The 23318-nt window shown below is 45.9% G+C and overlaps 1 protein-coding gene across 2 annotated transcripts in view; it reads right to left on the bottom strand.

The window, feature by feature from the left end:
* Nucleotides 1–23318, bottom strand: part of LOC146020677 (lymphocyte antigen 75-like) — a 341840-nt gene that overhangs the window by 41020 nt on the left and 277502 nt on the right. For both annotated transcript variants that reach the window (XM_083153965.1, XM_083153966.1), the window contains exons 44-46: nucleotides 10643–10716; nucleotides 10409–10551; nucleotides 6574–6679 (exon numbers count right to left, since the gene is read on the bottom strand). In XM_083153965.1, the coding sequence (XP_083010091.1) occupies nucleotides 6574–6679; nucleotides 10409–10551; nucleotides 10643–10716 (323 nt within the window). The remainder of the gene's footprint in view (nucleotides 1–6573; nucleotides 6680–10408; nucleotides 10552–10642; nucleotides 10717–23318) is intronic.

Here is a 23318-nt window from a genome sequence, read left to right as displayed (position 1 = left end):
GAACAAAAGAACCTTTGTGAGAGAAGCGCTACTCCTAAAACAAGTATGAGCTTTCTATAGTGTGAACATCCTTCCAAGCCACACTTTACCTATTGGGAGATCTGTCTCGATTGTTATCAATACCGAAATGAGTTTTTGCTGCCTTAGGATCTGTGAAGTACAAAGTGTTACCATTGTCTTCAGCTCTAAGTTTTGCTGGGTACAGCAAGGCAAATTTTACATTATGGTCATGGAGCCATTTACAGATCTCCGAAAAATCTCTTCTCTTCTGGGAGACTGCGGCCGAAAAGTCCTGGAATATCAGGACTCCATAGCCGTCTATCTCCAATGAGGGTAATTTCCTAAATGCCAATAGGACCTTTTCCTTCATACGGAAGTCTAGGTATTTTGCAATCACCGGCCTAGATCTGGCGTTTGCAATTGCTCTGTCTGGACCTATCCTATGCACTCTCTCTATGTGTGGTAGCACAGTATCAGTTTGGATGTTGAGTGCTCTAGGGATAGTATGTGTGATAAGGTCACTTAGGGATTGACCGGATATCTGCTCTGGGATTCCTATAAATCTGAGATTACATCTTCTGGTACGATTTTCCAAATCGTCTATTTTTGCCAACAGGGCTTGAGTAGTATCAGTGTGTGATCTTACACTCTGTTGTATACCTTGAAATTGATCCTCTACATCACTGACTCGTTGCTCAACATTGGTTATTCTTGTTGAGTTAGAGTCTATTTTAGCAAGTGCTGCATCAAAGGACGACTGAAGAGAATCCAACTTCTTGTCTAGCTGAGGCATTATTATTTTTGAGATTTCCTGTGCCATTTCTGAAATGGCCGTGGGACCAGGCAGAGTGTATTCTGAGTGTGAAGGGCCTTCAGAACTGGATTGCATTGTGTCCGTGTGTGGGGGAGAGGGAGGAGATGGTCTCCCCTGAGTGGGTTTATTTTTCCCCATGTTTGCGGCTTTGGGGTTGGGTGTTGATTTGACTGGGGTCGAACTACGGAGAAATTTGTCCATACCCAGGTGTGAGTACACTTGGTCGTGTGTTTCAGACAGAATATTTTTGGTATAGTGTCACAGATTCATCAATCAGAGAAATTGGGGTAAAATAATCTATATGTGACAAAGAGGATGCTCAAATAGTTATGAGATGGTGTTCCAGGAGCGGCGCTCTCAGGTAGACCGAAGCCTTACATTTATAATATCAAACTTTAAAGTCAAAGGGTGTGAAGCAATATACCAATTCCCTCTCTATAATGTTTTTTTTTTTTTTTTTTTTTTAATATATGGTTTTTTGGTTTTTTTTTTTTTTTTTTTTTATATATATATATATTACCTTTCCCCCTTAGAGGTATAGTACTGTTCTATGTGGGATGGCTGGTACAGTGTTAAACTGAATACATATCAACTAAGGATTGTAGAGAGGATAGGACAGGTACTTGTGTGATATGAGTTTGGCCACCAGATGGCAGCAACATGCAAGTTAACGACAGCCAGCATATAGTTCACAGTGTACTTACATAGCCGTTTGGTAAGGCAAATGTATGTTAGAATGATCAAGATAATATTAGTTCTAAATGTTCTGATTGTAGAAGTCCAAACTGAAGTGAGTTCGTTTTTGTTGGCTGTATTTGGAATGCGGCAGCTAGAAGAATTCTGTCAGAGCAGTAAGACTGCGTTTGGTACGTGAAGAGGGAGCACAGATAGTGGGACGGTATAGGTAGGAAGGTGTTGTTTGGGGGGGAGAGGGGAACACACTAGGAGGGTAGGGAAGAAGCTGGGGGGAAAAGGTATGTAGAAGGTAGTGAGGAGTTAGTAGAGGGAGACAATATCACAAACAAGTTTAGTACCGGGTGCTGGATTTGGAAGCAGCAGTGCCAGGTTTTCTTGTTATTTCAGCTGTTTCTAGAGGACGGGTTGCAGTGTGTGGACGCTTGGCCAGGTCTGAACTGCAATGCTTTTGTGTTCTTTCCCCCGTCAGGGCCACCAGTCGGGGATTCAGGATCCAAAACTTGTGTGATGGCAGGACCACTGGCTTTTTATATCTGTCCCCCTGAAGATTGTAGCTGTTCAGCTGGGTTCTGTCCGGGCACCCTGTTAATCCCGCGGTAGGGTCAGGTGGTCTCTGGGTTTTATCACCCCTTTTCCCAAGGATGTGACAGCGGGGTGGAGAGGAGCAGGGCAGCGGCAGATCTCACACAGGTGCTGCGGGGACCCACTAACTCACCCTAAGGGGGCCCGTATGGCGGGAACCCCCTCAATCAGGTGAATGGCCGTGCAGGTTAACAGTATAACTGGTGTTATTGCGTGTTTTGTGCAGGCGGGTGTGCGCGGCTTGGGTTCTTTTTTATTTTCCCTGGCTCCCAGCGCTGCAGTATTAGCGCTGCCCTGCAGTCCGGCTGCAGCTGCCTTAATGTCTGGCAGACCCCTCACGTCCGTCGGGAGTTCCCTTCAATTCTCGAGTGGCCGGGGTGTCGGGCAGAAGGAGGGAGAAGGAGGGAGAAGCTATTTGGCAGTCGGGCAAAGTCTCTGCCTCCAGCCTCCGCACCGCTTCGACAAGCGGGAGACGGCGCTAACAGGTATGCCGGTGTTACTTGCGGGGGTCGGGGTGGGTCTTGTAGCGGGGATCGGATGGAGCGCCCGTGCACACCAGGAGCGCAGCGGGCAGGGGGGTCCAGTAAAACAAGTCTCTCACCTCCAGTCACGTCCGCACTCCCGCCGCCGCTCACTCACTGTCCACGGGAAGAAGGTATCGGGTGAAGGTATGTCTGTGGCAAGTGGGGTGCACAGCAGTATATTTGCCTTTCTGTCACCGCTATGGATGCTTGGTTGTTGGCAGATGAGGTGCCACGCCAGTTTTCGCGCCAGTAGCGTGGCCCGCCAGCCAGTATCCACTGATTGTGGGTAGACTCCGGTGAAATCTTGGTCCCCAGGCTCGATAGTGGTATCCACAGAGACCTTGCTGTTAGGGCTATCAGATGTTGTAAATAGTTTTCCAAAATTTTAACAATCTCAGTGGATGTTGTTTGATTCTTTGGATCTCTGCCTGGGGAGCTGGTAAAATGCGGCCATTCCAGATGCTCCGCCCACCGGAAGTCCGTTGGAGAATTCTTTAATCATCCCCACAGTGGTCGAAAGGTGAAAATTAAACATAGGCTAACGTGTTCTTCTGATCACGTAATCTACTTACTTAAGTGCCCATGCGGATTGACCTACGTGGGATAGACTGTCAGCTCCCTTAAGGAACCTTAAGGAAGAGTATGATTATTGATCATGTGCCTGTTCTTGAAAGGGGTGGAGACCGGGCTAGGTTGCTCCTTAAGAAGGAAGCTCGGTGGATATATTCCCTAGATACGATTAGCCCAAAGGGCTTGAATGAATATAACTCACTGAAATGTTTCCTGTGAGTTAAATGGCATTGATAAGCTTGGGAAATTGACAGTTTGACATCGCACAGGCGGTTTGTATTGCACCAGTATTGTAGGGGATACCATGGTTGCATATTGTATCAATGGTTTTGGTTACAAATTAATATTTTTGATGAGGTTGAAATATAACATAAAATTATTGTAATATGCTCTATGTGGAGAACCTACGTAGTCTTTTAAAAGTGTTTGCACTATGTATATATTTATGTTATATGTTTGTTTGTCTGGGATAGAGCATTGACCTCCTACCATTGGCTACACATAACCGATGGGTTATATCACGGGTGTCAAACACAAGGCCCGCGGACCAAATCCGGCCCGCCAGACCTCGTCATGTGGCCCGCGCGAGGAGAGTGTGTCTAAAACAGGAGTGCTGCGGGCCGCGTCCACGGCCGCCTTACCTGTTCCTCCACTGTCGGCGGCCATGTTCCTGTAGGCACATATGTATGCGGCTACAGAAACATGGCCACCGGCCTCCACGGCTACGTGGAGGAGGGCCCGGCCGCCTGTTCCCTCTGATGCCCGGCAGTGACAGACACTAGGTGGGGACGTCATGACGATGACGCCGCCCGCCCATGCGTCTGTAGAGAAGTAGGAGCAGGCAGGGAAGCTGGACCGGGAGTCGGGGACAGTGTGGCCGCAGCAAGCAGTGAAGAAAAGCTGGAAGCCGCAGCAGCTGCAGGACAGACGGAGAAACAGTAAGTGAGGATGAGGATCACACTCACAATAAAAAAAAAATATATATCTGCTGTTTCCTGAGGTGTCCCTGTGTATAATAATAATAATGCCATGACACCACAGGCTGCTCCTCCTGTATAATCATTTATGTGTCATGGCATTACTTATATTATACAGGGGGAGCAGTCTGTGGTGTCATGGCATTATTATTATACAGGGGGAGCAGCCTGTGGTGTCATGGCATTCATTTTATATTATACAGGGGGAGCAGCCTGTGGTGTCATGGCATTATAATTATACAGGGGGACCTACAGATACAACCGGCCCTTTGAGGGTGACCAAACTGCTGATGCGGCCCCCGATGAATTTAAGTTTGACACCCCTGGGTTATATGAACCTTACCTGGATTATCACCAATGAGTATGGGCATTATCCTTATTTTGGGATCACCCATCATCGATAGTCCCAAAAAACGATGGGAATATACACACGTGGTGACGCGCACCAATGATTGTATGCATGGTTGCTATGGTGTTTTTTTGGGATATTGAGTCACGTGATGACGCGCACCAATAAATGGGCACGCATCATGTTGTTTAGATTCTCCATGGGAACCGGTTAACTTTTATCAGGCACTGTCATTGTGGGATATGTGATATATTAGGATTAACTATCTGAAAACCATTATGAGGCCCTTTGTATGTATTTTTAATCATATGCATGAGGTGGCTATATTGCATGTGATGACGCGCACCAATTAATGGGCACACATCATGTTGTATATACTCTTTATGGTCACTATGGTGATTTTTTTTGTTCAGCTACAGGGTCACGTGATGATGTGCACCTATAACATCAGGCTATGTAAACCTCCCCAGGCGAGCATGATAACTAAGATCGCTGCTTTAGGTGTTGCTTTGTGGGGTTGGGATCATTTGGTCTATTGCATTATGGTCGAAAGTCATTAGGTCGAATCCATTAGGTCGACATGCTAAAAGGTCGACATGACTCTAGGTCGACATGGGAAAAGGTCGACATGATTCTAGGTCGAAAGGTCATTAGTTCGACAGGTCATTAGTTCGACAAGGTCATTAGTTCGACATTGTCTATGTCGACATTCACAAGGTCGACATGGGGTTTTTCACTGTTTTTTTACCTGAATGTCAACACAGTCGACATGGACACAGTTTAAAGTGCACTGCATCCCCTCGCATCGCTCGCTGCGCTCGCTATGCGTCGGGCACGGTGCCTCGCTACGCTCGGCACACTATTTTATTCTCCCACCACGCCCTAGTGGATGGTAGGGCATGAAATACCGCCTGTCGGCACATGTTGGCTCAAAAAACAGTGAAAAACTCCATGTCGACCTTGTGAATGTCGACATAGACAATGTCGAACTAATGACCTTGTCGAACTAATGACCTGTCGAACTAATGACCTGTCGAACTAGAATCATGTCGACCTTTTCCCATGTCGACCTAGAGTCATGTCGACCTTTTAGCATGTCGACCTAATGGATTCGACCTAATGACTGTCGACCATAATGCAGTAGACCAAATGACCGCATCCCGCTTTGTGACATGAGAGAAATGACTTGTGGGTTTTAAAGAAAGGTTGAAGTGATCATGCTGGCCATTATACACGTTATAAGATGAGACACGGAACATGTGTCCTTGATCGGTGACCGTCCAGGAAATGATGCTATTAACTATGCCGGTTGACTAACAACGGAAGTGCTATGCGTTCCAGGAGGATGGAACGCGGAAATAGACGGACGCCACATGTGGTGGACACTTAGGTATTTAGCAGGTTTATCTGATCTATTAGCAGGTTTATCTGATCTATTAGGATGTATCTTTCATCAATAGATGTGTGGAATTACTGTATAGGTGCATCGCTGTGAATATGCAGGACATATAATGTATGCAATTGAGACTTTTGTGCAATGTTGTTATACTTCCTGCTTGCACAGGTGAGTAGAATAATCATCATTAGGGCCCTATATATGTGTGGTCTGTGTGGTAGGGGGTCAGTTGCACTTTGGTGGAGGATTGATTGCCATGATTAAGGACCCTGTGAGGTCTGAAACTTCGGCTAAATGATTTCTCTTGGATGAGATAATAAATACGTCATTTGTCTGGTGAGTGCTCTGGTTCTTTGGAAAGTGGAGATTAGACCATATCTATGATATGTGCCTGACGGGAGCACCACACCTGAGGATTTCTATAACCGTGAGTGCATTGGATATATCTATCTATCTATCTATCTATCTATCTATCTATCTATCTATCTATCTATCTATCTATCTATCTAGATATAGATATGTGTGTGTTTTTTTTAACAATGTTTAAAGAAATACAGACCCAAGCCAAAACACAGGGGTCCAGGTATATCTATGGTACAAACAGGGGCGGTACTGTATGAGGGCTGGGTGGGTACTAGAGATTACATATTATTGTCAACGTTTACCTTGCTCAAGCTGGTTTGAGATTGAAGGAAGAGTTCCCCCGAATGTAAAGCAATAGTCGTTTGCAGCTTTAAATTTTAAGTATTTTTCAGGCACTTTTAAAAAGCACTGAAAATAAGAGAAACAATCATTGCAATTTATAGAGCAAGCATAATCATAGAGGCATAAATATAGATAATAATATTCAAACATGAGCTCCCTGATATTGGTGATATTTTAAAGTACAGATAGACCTCTCTTCTGGGCTATGCATAAGAAAGAGGACCGATTGGAAAAGATATGATGAAAAGGTGTAATGTGGAACGGGAACAGGAACTACTGTAGGACACCATCGAGGGGCTTCAGGTGATAACCACTATGGGAACTAGTGTTTCTTTCTCCACTGGGCAGCCAAGCTGGAACAGTGCATGCTAAGAGAAAGGGATAACCAGCTCCACGGATCCCTAGGGTAGAGAGTTAGCAGGCTTAAGGCCCATACACACTTGACGATTTTCAGCTGAAAATCGGTCAAAACAGCCGTTTTGAGCGATTTTCGGCTGAAAATCGCCCAGTGTGTATGCCCCGGACTAGCGATCATGCGCGCTCCCGCATCATCACTAGGAAAGTGGTCCATCTGCTGGTTTTACCAGCAGATGTGGCGATGATGGATGGTTTTTCATCCATCATCGCCATGTGTGTACGCCTGCCGGGCTGAAAGATTAACCACTTTCAGCCCGGCGGACCGCCCCCCGCCCCCTCGCCTGTCTGTACTCACCCTGTGCTCCTTCTGGTCAGCCGGCTGGATGCTGCTGCTGCTGCAGAGCCCTGCTCCCCAGCCAGGCTAGCCCCACCCCAGCCTTGCTAAATACGGAGCAGACAGCACCGCTCCCTGCAAACACCCTGCTGGCCACCAATGTTTATATTATTCTGCCCACTGCCAGCAATGAATTCATTAAATGCACCAATATAATATATATATGATATATATATGATATATAAATATAATATACATATATATATATATATAAATATAATATAAATATATTATATAATATATTATAATATATTGTTGGTGCATTTAAATGAATACATTGGTGGCAGTGGGAATATAAAAATATAAACATTGGTGGCCAGCTGTGTGTGTCATTATGTGCTGGGGACGGTGTAGGGCACGGGGCGCCCCAGGAGGGGGGGAGGCAGTTGGTTGGCGCTTACCCGCTCCACTGAGGGGGGTGGGTTATGCGGCCGGCGCTGTGCTCCACGGGGGAATTATGCAGCCGAGTCGCTCCAGGGGCACACGGGGGGGGGGGATGATGCGCACCCCGTCTAGTACATGCATGCCATTTAAATAAATACATACGTGGGCAGTTTTCATTTAAGTAAATATACATTTGTGGCAGTGGGCATATAAATATATAAACATTGGTGGGCAGTGTTGGCGGTAACGTATACATTGCTGGTCTGTGCCAGCAATGCATAAATTAGTGCCAACACTGCCCACCAATGTTTATATATTTATATGCCCACTGCCACCAATGCACTGTATATATGGAACCCTTGGAATTCAAACCCAGCCCATTTATAATGAAAGTCTTTTGCCTCCTGAAAATCTCTTGCTCTTTGGGGAAAATAGCTCAGTGTGTACGCACTACTTTGGGGAAAGATATATCTATCAAAGATTTTAGCAAAGTCTTTTGAAATGAAAATCTTTAAGTGTGTATGGGCCTTTAATCCCTAATGCTGTGGTGCATTGGGGGGAGAGCTCCATCAGTTCCAGACTGCAGGCATAGGGGAGCCCAGCATGTAGTTCTAGGGAGATTGTGTACAATAAAACACATGTATGACTTTGGTTAAATCTAAGTGCAGCACTTACTATCAGGAAAATGGAATACCTTCGCAAGCAGCCTTCAAAATGGCATTCATAAGAGCTAAATGGTTGCAAGTAGTCAAAAAGGACTACCACGCCCTGCCTGGTTGTCCATCTCTGGAACTTGTATTCAAGCTGTAGGTGGGAAGCTTGGGTTCCTTAGCAAATTACTGGAAGTAGTTTTTGAGGAAACTTTTTTTATGCTATATTCCCCTTGCAAAATTGGAGGAACATATTTAGGACTATTTGAGCAATAAACAGGTTGCCTTCAAGAAAACTCCATCTTACAACCAACAGGAATGCAACGCACAGGTCAGTTCTCCTCCTATCTGGGTTAAGAGCCAGCATCTCCAAGCTCTGTCATCTGCCAGCTACTGTGGGCATGGTCCAAGTCAGTTGGGGGGGGGGGTCAACGAATGCCGGTCTGAAGGTACGGCAGGAGTGTGTCTATGCATACACATGCATGAGTTTCTGCCACACTCATAGCATCCATTTGGTTTTGACATTAACCACATATTCGAAGGTACTTCCGTTAGCCTTTCCTCCCTGATCTCCTTCAGTTCACTGGGAGATAGAAGGGTCTTCAATTACTTATTCTTTTTGAATATGAATGTCGGCTTCGCAGGTACTTGTAACTCATGTATTACTTGTAGCTTTATTCAGAACAAAATACAAACAGTAACAATTGAAGCAAATCAGAAACCCATGAACATCAGAGGGTTCGTGAATTGTAATATAGAGTATGTAATTTATCTTCGGTACTTATGTAGTTGCAGGGCGCCCACTAAGCAATTTGCTTAGTGGGCTATTCAGCATAAGAAAATTGCATCGCATGGCCCGTGCAATGCGATTTTCCTATGTAATTTATTCACTGCTCTCTTGGCCCCGGGGGATCGCATCGCATGTCCCGCTAAATCGCATGCGATTTTATAGGGTGCGATGCCATTACATTACATATACACTTGTATGACATACAATGAGGTTTGAGGCACCCCCCCCCCCCCACGCTACCCTGAAGCATGGCAAGCGGCGGTGGAGCGTGTCCTCCTGACTTTTTCATTCCCCCACTATCTACGTTGGCGTGGAGTTGATTTTATATAGTGTGGCGAGCGCAGCGAGCCTCCCAAGGGGACGCGGAATACATGTAAAGTAATCTGCGTCCGCTCGCCACACTATATAAAATCAACTCCACACCGACGTGGATAGTGAGGGTATGAAAAGGTCGGTGGACATCGCATAAAAAGGCACACGCGATGCGATTTCCCTAAGTAAGCGTACGTATGCAAATTGGGCGCCTGGCTACTACATAAGTACCTTATCTTCTAACCTGTAGATTCAATTTTCCGACAGGGGAAATAGCACTCGCTGCCTATTCATTGCTTCCGTCTGCGAGAGCAGATTTCAACAAAACAGATTCTACAGTACTTTTGCCCATTGAGTGGTGGGTTTGTCCTGCCCCAGATATACCCACCACAAATGGGGCACCAGCCCCCCCCCCCCACTCACCGCCATTGCCGGGGTTCTCCTGCCCCCACCACCATTCAGTTGCTGGAAACGCCCGTGGATTGTCGAATTCACGGCTGTTTCTTGTCAATCCACAAACATTTTCTATGACACCCCACTTTTCGACACGCGGAACATTGAATTCCGCCTGTCGAGCAGAGCGAAAATGAGCCAGGATCCTCTACCACCTTCCAGAGGGCCGTGAATTAGCTACTAAGGAGGGGGGGGGGGGGGGGGGTATTCAATCTTGTATTCCGACTGTGGGAACGCTCCTACAATCAGAATCAAAGATTGAATACCCCCCTTAGTAGCGAATTCATGGCCCTCTGGGAGATGGCAGAGGAGCCGTGCATTTCACATTAAAGGGTTGTCCAAACTGGATTACCCCTACATTTAATTCTAGATTTCCGAACTTGACACATATGACAATTCTTATTACAAGATAAATGGCATACTAAAGTAACCCTGTGCTCTATTTTGTACTGCACCTTGTTTCCAAATGAGGTCCAATTTGCAGGGCAACCTCCAGATGAGTTGTATATTTTAGTGCTTATTATTTCCAGTAGGGGAGCATTACCACTGCTACATATAAATGGAAGTCTTTCATTGCAATCATCGAGCAGCAATATGTCTGAAGGGGACAAAAAGTTCATATGGATTAAGTCAGCAAAACAGACATTATACCACAGACAAATATCAATTAAACCTTCAAGCAAACTTACCTGTACCATAAAATGATCCTGAAATATAAGAGCACTCATTGGAACCTAAGTCCAGTATCTGGAAAAGTTGGAATCTACAAGAAAAAGAAAAGTGAGACACAAAGAAAGATTTGTGTCAACATTACAATATACTTAGTGGGCGATGAAGAGTTGATCACATGCCCATTTACGTAGCATTTTTTTTTCTGTGACTCATACATCATTTTGGTATATCAATCCTCAGGACAAGTAGGATGGGCAGAGGTGCTCTCACATTGAGTTCAATTAGAGCAAATGGGACTGATCTTTTGTAACTGCTTTAGGGAGGTGTAGATACGTGCCGCTGGTAGTAAGTTGTCGGGAATAAAGCATACTCACCTCCTGAGTGTCTTATGCGCTAAAATACAAATTTTTGGCAAGAATGCTGCATTGGAGTCATTTATTCCCATATTACATCCATCTCTGTATCAGTCACTTATGTGTAAATAAATAGCGAAATATACAGTGGGGATAGAAACTTTGGGCACCCCAGGCAAAAATTCATTTTAATGTGCAAAAAGAAGCCAAGAAAAGTTGGAAAAATCTCCAAAAGGCATCAAATTACAGATTAGACATTCTTAGAACATGTCAAAAACAAGTTAGATTTTATTTCTATTATTTACACTTTCAAAATAACAGAAAACAAAAAATTGTGTCTGCAAAAGTTTGGGCACCCTGCAGAGTTAACATCTTGTACTGCCCCCTTTGGCAAGGATCACAGCTGGTAAATGCTTTTTGTAGCCAGCTAAGAGTCTTTCAATTCTCGTTTGGGGTATCTTCGCCCATTCTTCCTTACAAAAAGTCTTCCAGTTCTTTGAGATTCCTGGGCTGTCTGTGACGCACTGCTCTTTTAAGGTCTATCTGTAGATTTTCAATTATGTTGAGGTCAGGAGATTGTGGAGGCCATGGCAAACCTTCAGTTTACGCCTCTTGATGTAATCCACTGTGGACTTTGAGGCGTGTTTAGGATCATTATCCATTTGTAGAAGCCAGCCTGTCTTTAACCCCTTCCCGACATTGCCTTTTAAGGTAATTTTTTTTTTTTTTTCCTCCTTGTGTTCAAATAAGCGTAACTTTTTTAATTTTCCGGCTATATAGACACGAGGGCTTTTTTTTTGCGGGACAAGTTGTACTTTCTAATGGTACCATTTACTATACCGTATAATATTCTGGGGAATCAGGAAATAATTCAATGTGGGGTAAAAAAAAAAAAAAACGCAATTCCACAATTTTGCGCTGGTTACGTTTTTTTTGGAGTTCATAGTTCGTTTAAAATGATGGGTTATCTTTATTCTATGGGTCGTTACGATTCCGGTAATACCAAACTTATATAGTTTTCGTTACATTTTACCACTAAAAAAAAAAATAGAAAATGTTACGGTTTTTCGAATTTGCGTCGCGTCGCCATGTTCTGCGGCTTATAACTTTTTTATTTTTCCACCTACGGACCTGGGTGAGGGCTCATTTTTTGCGGGCTGAAGTGTACTTTTTAATTAATACCATTATGGGATATGGGCGACTTTCTGATCTCTTTTAGCTATTTTTTTTTGGGTAGGCGATGCGACCAAAAAGCGTAGTTTTGGCGTTGGGGATTATTTTCCGTTTACGCCTTTAACCGTGCGGGATAACTAATGTTATATTTTAATAGATCGGACTTTTAGGAACGCGGCGATACCAAATATGTTTATTTTTTTTATTATTTATTTATTTTTATTTGGGAAATGGGGAAAGGGGGGTGATTTGAACTTTTAATATTTTATTATTTTTTTTTTATTTTTAAACTTTATTTTTTTTTTTTTTTTACTTTTACTACAAGGCCCCCTAGTGTACTTGACCACTAGGGGGCGCGATCGCCTGTACTAGGTTCAGCCATAGAGCTCTATGGCTGAACGTAGTGATTTTTTGCACTTCCTATTACATCCTGCCTGAGGCAGGATGTAATAGGTATGAATACACGGACAGCACAGGGGTCTACATTAGACCCCTGGCTACCATGGCAACCGATCGGCACCCTCCGATCGCGCTGCGGGGGGCCCCGATCGGCGCCGGAGGGGGGCGCCCCCCCCTCCGATCAGCTATTTAAGCACTGCGGGCGCTTTGCCCGCGGTGCTTAAAGGGTTAAACGGCCGCGATCGGCGAACTCGCCGCTCGTGGCCGTGAGAGCAGGGACATGGCTGTAATATACAGCCATTACCTGCTCTCTATCAAGCCAGCTCACTCCGTGAGCTGGCTTGATTCACCCCCAACCGACATATGGCGTAAATGTACGTCATATGTCGGGAAGGGGTTAACTGCAGCTTTTTCACAGATGGCATCAAGTTAGCGTCCAAAATTTGCTGGAATATTATTGAATCCATTTTTCCTTCTACTCATGAAATGTTCCCTGTGCCACTGGCTGCAATACATCCCCAAAGCATTATTGATCCACCCCCATGCTTAACAGTTGAACAGAGGTTCTTTTCATTAAATTCTGTGCCCTTTCTTCTCCAAACGTACCTTTGCTCATTCCGGCCAAAAAGTTCTATTTTTACCTCATCGTTCCACAGAACTTGATTCCAAAATGCATCAGGCTTGTCTATATGTTCATTTGCAAACGTCAAACGCTCATTTTTGTGGTGAGGACGTAGAAGAGGTTTTCTTCCATTAAGACCATATTTGTACAGGTTGAGTATCCCGTATCAAAAATGCTCGGGACCAGGAGAATTTTGGATAACGGATTATTCCTTATTTCGGAATATTTTAATATTTCAATTATGCATTTTTAAGTATCTTGCATGTATGCTGTATATACACATAAAATACACACAAATATTTTATTACCACATAAAATACACACAAATATAATTTATTTGTTCAAAAAACAAGGTTTCAAAACATGAAACAAAATTTGTGTACTATCTCAGATATTGAATTTGAATGCCAAGCAATCATTTTCTTGCACATATATAGTGCCAGTGACATATCATGTCACCAGTAGTGCTGTTACAAATGTCCCCAGTGAGTTTTTAGCAAAAAAAATATTTTTTTTTTCACTTTCTGGAATGTATGGTTTTCGGAATAATTCGGATAACGGATACTCGGATACGGGATACTCAACCTGTACAAGTATCTCTTTATAGTGGAATAGTGTACCACAACTCCAGTGTCTGCCAGATCTTCCTGGAGGGATTGTGCAGTAAAACGTGGATTTTGACTTGCTTTTCTCACAATCCTGTGAGCTGTTTTGTCTGATATTTTTCTTGGTCTTCCAGGTCTTGCTTTAACTTCCACTGTTCCTGATGACTGACATTTCTGAATTACATTCCTAACAGAGGATATGGGTATCTGATAACGCTTTGCTATCTTCTTATAGCCTTCTCCTGCTTTGTGAGCGTCAACTATTCTGTTTCAGTGTTCTACACAACTGCTTAGACTGACCTTGCCCATGGTGCTGATTGTTGGGGCAAGGTCAGATGAGTCTGGGCTTTTAAAACCTTTGGAGATTGACATCACCTGGTCTTTCCAGACGATGATTGAGAAGAATCCATGACACTGCCAGGTCTCAGCTGTCCAAAGGGGGCGGTGAATGCTATAAACTCTGCAGGGTGCCCAAACTTTTGCAGATGCCATTTTGTGTTTTCTGTTATTTTGAAAGTGTCAATGATGGCAATAAAATTAAACTTTTTTTTGACATGTTATAAGAATGTCTAATCTGTAATTTGATGCCTTTTGGATATTTTTCCATCTTTCCTTGGCTTCTTTTTGCACATTAAAATGAATTTTTGCCTGGGGTGGACAAACTTTTGATCTCCACTGTATATTATATGCACATATATACACACACAGTACAGTTTTAAGTAGGTGTTGAAAGAATTCTGCAAAGTAATAATGCTTTATAGTACTATATTAGTTTATTTTGATCAATTAACAAAATGTAAATTGAATGAATAGTAGAGAAAACGGGATTTATGTCTTACCTGTTAAATCTCTTTCTTCGAGAATGTCAGGGGCCACAGGGCTTAACAGTGGGTAGAGAGCAGATGAGTGACCATTCAAGCACCAGAAAGGTTAAACTTCTTGGCTGCTCCCAGGTCAGCCAGGCTCCACCCCTACTCTACCCCGCCTCCAGGCCCAGCTACTTTCAGTTTTTACCAAGCCAGGCAGGAGATCAGATAGATAGAAGACAAACCTATACAGAAATACATCAAAACCTCAACCTGTGTGGTACCTCAACAGAGAAACCATAACTGTAACATGTGTGAGTACCCTCAACAGAGGAACTATTAACTAAGTTCACTCAACAGAGGAACTATGAACTTCAATACAAATGAAGCAGGGGTGCCTGTGCCGCAGCCAGTACACTCTGGCCAAATGCCGCATCCTGTGAGGCAAACGTGTAAAACACATAAAAGTGTAAGAAAGTATTAATGGACGACCAAGTCACCACCTTGCAAAGTTGTTCAGCTGTTGCATTGCCCCTTCATCACTGTCTGTATCAGTGTCCTGATGGAGGAAGGGTCTGAGGGAAGGGGTCCCCCTGACAGAAGCCTTATGTCTTCCAGGTTTACCTGGTCTGGATGTCCTGAACTGAGGCTGCCAGAGCACGCGCCCAGGCAGGTTCCTCCGCAAGGGGGGCACACGCTGGAGACGTGGATGTCCTTGGCCGCAGGGACAGTGTAGATGAGAGCTTATCTACTAACTGCGACATCACTTGAGTAAGGGACTGAGCCCCGGCAGGTTCCTGAGAGGAAGCTGTCACATGGGGCTGCGTCTGCGCATTGAAACGCTGTTGGCAAAAACCCTCCTCAAGCTGGGATACATCAGCCTTGCAACGTGTGCAGGACACCAATATAGGAGGCCCTGTATCACTACCGCTGTCCTCTGACATTGTACAAGAGGCAGCTAAACTGGTACAGTTAACACAATATTCTTCTGACAGGCAGTGATGGTGTTAAAACGGTACTTGTGTATTAGCAGGGCACTTAATTAGCATACGTACGCTAGCATAGGGAAATCGCAAATTGCTTAGTGGGCAATTCTGCGTAAGAAAATCGCATCGCATGGGCCGTTTTAGTGCCGTGCGATTCCATTTTCCTATGCAATTTATTCACTGCTCTCTTGGCCCTGGCAGATCGCATTGCACCTCCCGCAAAATCGCATGCGATTTTATAGGGTGCGATGCCATTACATTAGCTATACACTTGTATGACATACAATGAGCTTTTATGCACCCCCCACTATCCATGGCACCCCGAAGCGTGGCGAGCGGCAGCGGAAACCATCCTCCCGACCTTTTCATACCCCCACTATCCATGTCGGCGTTGATTATATATAGTGTGGCGAGCGCAGCGAGCCACCGAGCCCGAAGTGTGGTGAGCCCCGCAAGGGGACGTGGAATACATGTTAAGTAATCCGCATGCGCTCCCCATGCTTCAGGCTCGGTGGCTCGCCAAACTATACAAGATCAACTCCATGCCGACGTGGATAGTGGGGGTATGAAAAAGTAGGGAGGGGGCGTGGATAGTGGGGGGTGCCTAAAACCTCATTGCATGTCATACAAGTGTATTGCTAATGTAAAGGCATCGCACCCTATAAAATCGCATGCAATCGCATCAGATTTTGCGGGAGGTGCGATGCAATGCGCCAGGCCCAAGAGAGCAGTGAATAAATTACATAGGAATATTGCATCGCACGGCACTAAACCGGCCCATGCGAAGAGATTTTCTTACGCAGAATCACCTTGTAGGAGAGGTACAGACTTTCCCAAGTGGCCCGGCAGTGAAGAGGTGGAACTCCGGAATGGCTGAGAGCAGCCAGGGCAGGCAGGAAGAGATCAGGGGAGGAAACCAATGTGGGTATATCCTTCCTCCTGTCCCCGGGGGAGGGGATGTGTGGGAAGAGCCCACTCCCCCTACTAGCAAATGGAAAATAAAAAAAATAAAAAGAAAGTATTTTAAAAATAAGAAGTTAGGCTGCATAAGGCAGCCCCTCTCTAGTGCGTGTTGGCTCCTGCCAGCACAACTAAAAAAGTAGCTGGGCCTGGAGGCGGATAAAGGAGCCTGGCTGACATGGGAGCAGCCAAGAAGTTTTACCTTTCTGGTGCTAGAATGGTCGCTCATCCGCTCTCTACCCACTGTTAAGCCCTGTGGCCCCTGATGTCTCCCGAAGAATAAATCTAAATCAAATGAATATTTAGCGTGATCATCTTTTGCATTGAAAACAGCTTCAATTCATCTAGGTACACTTGCACAGTTTTTGAAGGAAATCGGCGGAGAATTAACCACACATCTTGCGCGGATGCAGGCTTGCTCAAATCCTTCTCGCTCTTCATGTAATCCCATGATTTTGAGATCTGTGGTGGCCATATCATCACTTCCAGGAATTCTTGTTCTTCATTATGCTGAAAATAGTTCTAAAGGTCATTAGCTGTATGTCTGTCATCAATATCCTGCTGCAGAATAAATGTGGAGCCAATCAGATGCCTACTGTATCTGATGGTATTGCATGATGCATAGTACCTGCCTGCATTTGTCAATGTGATCAGGACACATTAATCCTGATCGCATTTTCAATTGCATTTGCAGAAAAACAGCCCCAAACTAGAAAGGAATCCCTATCACAGTTCACTGTTGTCTTCAGAGACTCATTATTGCACAGCTCTCCAGGCCATCGGCGGACAAACTGCCTTCTGCTACAGCCAAATATTTAGCATTTTGATCCATCAGTCCAGAACACCTGTTGCCATATTTCTGCACCCCAATTCCTAGGTTTTCATGCACAGATGAGTCACTTGGCCTTGCTTCAAGGTAGACAGTATGGCTTTTTGGCCATAATTCTTCCATGATGCCCAATTCTTGCCAGCCAGTAAATGATTGTAGCTGGGTTCTGTCATGACACTGGGGAACTGTAGACACAGCCAGGAGGTAGAGACTTGATGTGACTCTGTAAAGCAGGGATGGGGAACCTTTGGCCCTCCAGCTGTTGTTGAACTACAAATCTCAGCATGCCCTGCTAAGTTTTGCTATTTGGCCATGCTAAAACTGTTGCCATGCATGCTGGGATATTTAGTTCAACAACAGCTGGAGGGCTAAAAGGTTCCCAATCCCTGTTGTAAAGAGAGACGTGGAATCTAACCTTACCGTTGGTTTTCACCAGTGTACCCTGCAAGGAGATATGGACTTCGCTGTGGACAGAGCTCTCGCTCCTAACACTACTGGACCATAGAAGTGTACCTGATGGATCAGGTTAGAACAGGAATAGAAGAAAGTAGATTGGCCTGAGAACGGTTGGGCAGGGTCCTGTATTGCTTTCTGTGAACAGGTGGTGAACAGAAGATGTTAACACCAATATACCAGGCAGGTAAAAGAACACCAAAAATGAACAGCAGCAGTAGCAGGACTAGCTACTTTGAACACAGGAAACCCGGAGTCTAGATATCAGCCTCTGGGATCACTCCCAGACACTCGTAGACAATTATTCAAGGCCCGGAGCTGTTCTACAGTTCCTCCTCACCCCCCCTCCCCCCGTTCAAGTGGCGGTTGAATGGATGGCTGACATAAGACTGCGGATAGGTCCCTGTTTGGGAGCAAGGATTACACAGGATGCATTGTAGCTGGGGCACATGGCAGATTCCAGGCATTGGGGATTGGAGTACATGGATCAGCTGACTCCAGGTGTCATGGCGGAGCCCATGCAGCTGCATGCCGGCGTGGGACGTCGGGCCGCACACTGGACCGCAAAAACGGACAGACTGCCAGCCTGCAGCACCAATAATTGCGCCAGCTGTAGACCTGCGACAAAGTACAGCCCAGCGTGCGGGTAAGATGCACGTGCCAATGCCGCGTTTCCTGACAGGTCCTAAATAACAGTCCTAAGCTGATGGAAATATTAAGATTTAGAAGAGAATTATGTATGATGCGTCTTTCACCTAATGCACAAAGGGTCGGATTCTGGACGACTCAGCAAGTCGTTGAGTTATGATAACACATCCCCTCGCATGAGATCGCAGCAGGAGAAATCATTTGATGTCGCCGACCATCGAATAATTTCTCCTGGGCTCGCAAATATAAGTCAGTGGAGACTGAATTATATTTCCAGGCGCCTAGAACGAAGATAAGGTGGGCAGCTGATATCATGTGACGTCAGCAGCCCGCCCCCCGGCACACACCTTCCCACCAGCATTTGCATGGGAGCGCCCATGAAATGCTGTGCATTGCCATGTCCCACATGCACAGAAATGCGCATGATCAAACCTTATACCATCGTGGCAGGGGCCGATTTTGGTTCAGTGGGGCGGATGTATTAAGCCTTAACAAGAGATAAATTCAAGTGTGATAAAGAGAGATAAATGTCCAGCCAATCAGCTCCTTACTGACTTTTTTCAAACACAGCCTGTAACATGACAGTTGGCAGGTGATTGGCTGGACATTTATCTCTCCTTATCACACTTGCATTTATCTCTTGGCAAGGCATCTGCCCCACTGTGAGTGAACCGGAATCGCCCCCAAAGATTCCTTGGCTGACCACTGCATTTACAGTCCTCAACATTGCCCGTTTATTTGTGCTTTTTCCAAAGAGCTTGAACAGAACATATTAAACTCCAAATCTACTTTAAAATCTTTGCCTGGGAGAGACCTTGCTGATGCCACACATTTATCGAACCCTGTTTCCCTCTTCACGCCTGCTCACATTTGCCTCACTCCTGACCTTCTCTGTTCCCTTCATCCTCTCACTTGTTGTTGTTTCATACTTAATTGGATTACTCAATCAACCTGATTTTACCCACTTGTCTCCTCTCTGACCGTAGTTCCTTGCCTGTTACCTTCTCTCTCACTCTGTTTTCTACCACATCCTCGCAAATCTACTACAGACGCTGTCTGTCCTCCCAAATCCCTCTGTCTGCTTTCACTAACCTACCCTCTCACCTTTGGTTCCTCATGGCTGTTAATCTCTCAACTTCACTTTCTCCAATTGCTCCTCCCCCCTCCCATCCCATACCTATCATGACCACTCGCCCCCACCCTCCCAACGACCCCCCCTCGCTTCTGCAATCCCAAAAACCTTATCCACATAAATACACAACCCACTCCCCTCTTTCCTGTGCACTATGGAACGCCAGATCCATCTGCAACAAACTCCCTGCCATCCATGACCTATTCATCTCTAGAGCATTCCATCTCCTTGCTATCACTGAGACCTGGCTCTCCACCTCTGATTCTGTCTCTCCAGCTGCTCTCTCCCACGGTGGCCTCTCTTTCTCTCACACTCCCAGGCCTAACGGTCGCCAAGGTGGCGGTGTGGGTTTTCTCCTCTCAGCCTCATGCACCCACAGTGTCATTCACCCTGAACCCTCTCTCCTTTTCTCCTCCTTTGAGTCTCACTCTATCCGTCTATACTACCCCTACCACCTCCGTGTCGCTGCAATCTACCGCCCCCCTGGCCCTATCTCCCAAGACAACTTCGCCGCCTGGCTTCCACACTTCCTCTCCTCTGACCTGCCATCTGTCATTCTTGGTGACTTTAACATCCCCTTGGATAACCCCGCTGATCCTGGCACCTCCAAACTCCTCTCTCTCTGCTCCCCTCTTGGCCTATCTCAGTGGACTACCTCTCCCACCCACATCCAAGGACACTCCCTCGATCTCGTCTTCTCTCGCTCTTGTTCCCTTACTGACTACACTATCTTGGCTTTTGGTCTTTCTGACCATCACCTCATCTCCTTCTCCCTCACTGCTTCCCCCTCTCCCACCCCCCCCTCCCAAGCGCATTGTCTCACGGCATAACGTCAACACACTTGATCTTGCTGCCTTCTCAAACAGGCTGTGTCCTCTTCTCGCCCCAATCGCCCTCATGTCCTGCCCGAACCTCGCCACCTCCCTCTATAATGACACCCTATCTTCGGCATTGGACTCTGCCTGCCCTCCCTCCTCTATCCCCCATCGATGCTCCAACCCCCAACCGTGGCACTCGCCTATCACTCGATTCCTTAAAAAGTGCTCTCGCACTGCTAAGCGCTTCTGGAAGAAATCACGCTCCCTTGCGGATTATCTCCATTTCAAATTCATTCTTTCCTCCTTCAGCTCTGCCCTTGCTCTGGCCAAGGAATCCTACTTTAAGTCCCTCATCCTTTCCCAATCATCCAATCCCCGCAGGCTCTTCGCCACCTTCAACTCCTTGCTTTCCCCCCTCCTCCAGCTCTTCCGTCCTCCATCGTAGCCGCTGATTTTGCTACCTACTTTTCAACCAAAATCTCCTCTCTCAGGACTGCCATCACTGCTGCCATGACCTCACCCTCTCCCTCCTCCCCTCCTACATCTCCACTCCCCTCCTTCCAACCCCTGTCCTCATTTTACCCCAGCACTGCTGCTGAAGTCCACTCTATCCTTCAATCCGCTTCTCCCTCCACTTGCCCGCTCGATCCTATCCACTCCAATATTATCCGTCGTCTCAGTCCGTCAGTCTGCTCTCACCTGGCTCACCTCTTTAATCTTTCCCTATCCTCTGGGATCTTCCCTTCCTCCTTCAAACACGCTCTTGTCTCCCCAATTCTCAAAAAAAAAAAATCTGGACCCCAACTCTCCATCCAACTACAGGCCCATCTCCCTCCTCCCTTTTGCCTCCAAGCTCCTAGAACATCTGACCTATAATCGTCTCCTAAGCCACCTTACTGCTAACTCCATTCTAGACCCCCTCCAATCCGGGTTCCGCCCTTTACATTCCACTGAAACTGCCATGACCAAAGTCACTAACGATCTACTATCGGCTAAATCCAAAGGCCTCTTCTCTATCCTCATCCAGCTTGATCTGTTGGCTGCCTTTGACACTGTTGACCACCCTCTCCTGCTCAACACCCTCCGCTCCTTTGGCATCACTGGCACAGTCTTCTCCTAATTCACCTCATACCTCACCGATCGCTCCTTCTCCGTCTCCACTCCGAGCTCCTCCTCTCCTACTACCCCGCAGCCAGTCTGTGTTCCCCAAGGGTCAGTCCTTGGCCCTCTCCTCTTCTCCCTCTACACCAACTATCTGGGCACCCTCATCAGCTCCTATGGTTTTCATTACCACGTTTATGCTGATGATACCCTAATCTATCTCTCCTCCCCCGACTTATCCCCATCACTCCTGTCCAAGGTCTCCGAATGCCTCACGACCATCTCAGCCTGGATGACCCAACGCTTCCTGAAACTAAACATGGCTAAAACTGAACTTCTAATCTTCCATCCCCCGAACATCCCCTCTTCTCCCACTATCTCCATCAGCATTGGTGAAACCGAGATCACGTCCACCGACCAAACGCGCTGCCTCGGTGTCATCATTGACTCCTCCCTCTCTTTCACCACCCCACATTCGTGCTCTCTCACAGTCTTGCCGCTTTCACCTACGCAACATCTCACGCATCAGACCATTCCTCTCCACTGACGCGACCAAAATTCTCATTCACTCTCTTGTCATCTCCCGCCTTGACTACTGCAACATCCTTCTCTCTGGGCTACCTCTCACCCGCCTCGCACCTCTCCAATCCATTCTTAACGCTGCTGCTAGGCTCATCTTCCTCTCCCGCCGCTCTACCTCTGCCTCCCCCCTCTTTCTATCTCTTCACTGGCTCCCCATTCCTTTCCGAGTTCTCTTTAAACTCCTCACCACCACCTACAAGGCTCTCTCCTCCTCCACAGCTCCCTACCTCTCTTCACTGATCTCTATCCACACTCCCTCGCTGACCGCCGACTGACCTCTCACCTAATCACCTCCTCCCACTCCCGTGTCCAAGACTTCTCTCGCGCTGCCCCCCTGCACTGGAACAACCTCCCGCCACCCATCAGGCTATCCGATTCCCTTACCTCCTTCAAGCGCTCCCTCAAAACCCACTTTTTTCGACTAGCCTATCCCTCCTCCTAACCTCTTTTGATCCTCCTATCCTGCCTCCGTTCCGCTCCGTTCCTACTTATCCTATTGTATTTCGTTCGCCCACCTATTTTTAGTATGTTAACTCTTATGAGTAGGGTCCTCCTTCCTCACGTACTCACCCTACCTCATTACCTCACCTGTGCTCCTGTCCTGTTCTTCCCTTCCTCTACTTCATCTTCAGTCTCCTCGACAATTTCCACACCTACTTCTGAACTGATGCTGATTTTAGTTCTACCAGCTATACCCCTATTTATACTGTATTTTTCAACACACCCTGTACGTTACCTTGTAATTTGTTTTTTTGTCTGCTATGTACGGCGCTGCGGACACTTTGCGGCGCCTTATAAATAAACGTACTACTACTAACTACATTGTGTCTTGTTGCTGTGCTCAGTCTTGCCATGGCCTAGGACCTGTGACAGGAAACGGAAACTCACCTTTGTAGCCGAGATTTTATTCCTTCTACACAGCTTTTTCTGTCTCGGTCAATAAGTGTGTTTCTACCCACATATGAAAATGATGATCATGATCACCAGTTTTGTACTATTGATTAAACATATACCTCACTATAATCCTACAAAATCGCTGACTTTGTACAAGTGTACCTAGAAGAATTGATGCTGTTTTGTAGAAAAAAGGGTGGTCAGGTCACACCCAATATTGATTTATTGCACTTTGCATTTTGTTAATTGATAAAAATAAGCTAAATTATTCAAATTTCTATTTTTTAAAGCTTTCTTACTCTGCAGCATTTTTTCCACACTTGCCTAAAACT

The sequence above is a fragment of the Crinia signifera genome, chromosome 7, assembly GCF_055691185.1.
Source record: "Crinia signifera chromosome 7, ASM5569118v1, whole genome shotgun sequence".
NCBI classification, from domain to species: Eukaryota; Metazoa; Chordata; class Amphibia; order Anura; family Myobatrachidae; genus Crinia; species Crinia signifera.
This window is presented reverse-complemented; position numbering and strand designations above follow the sequence as displayed.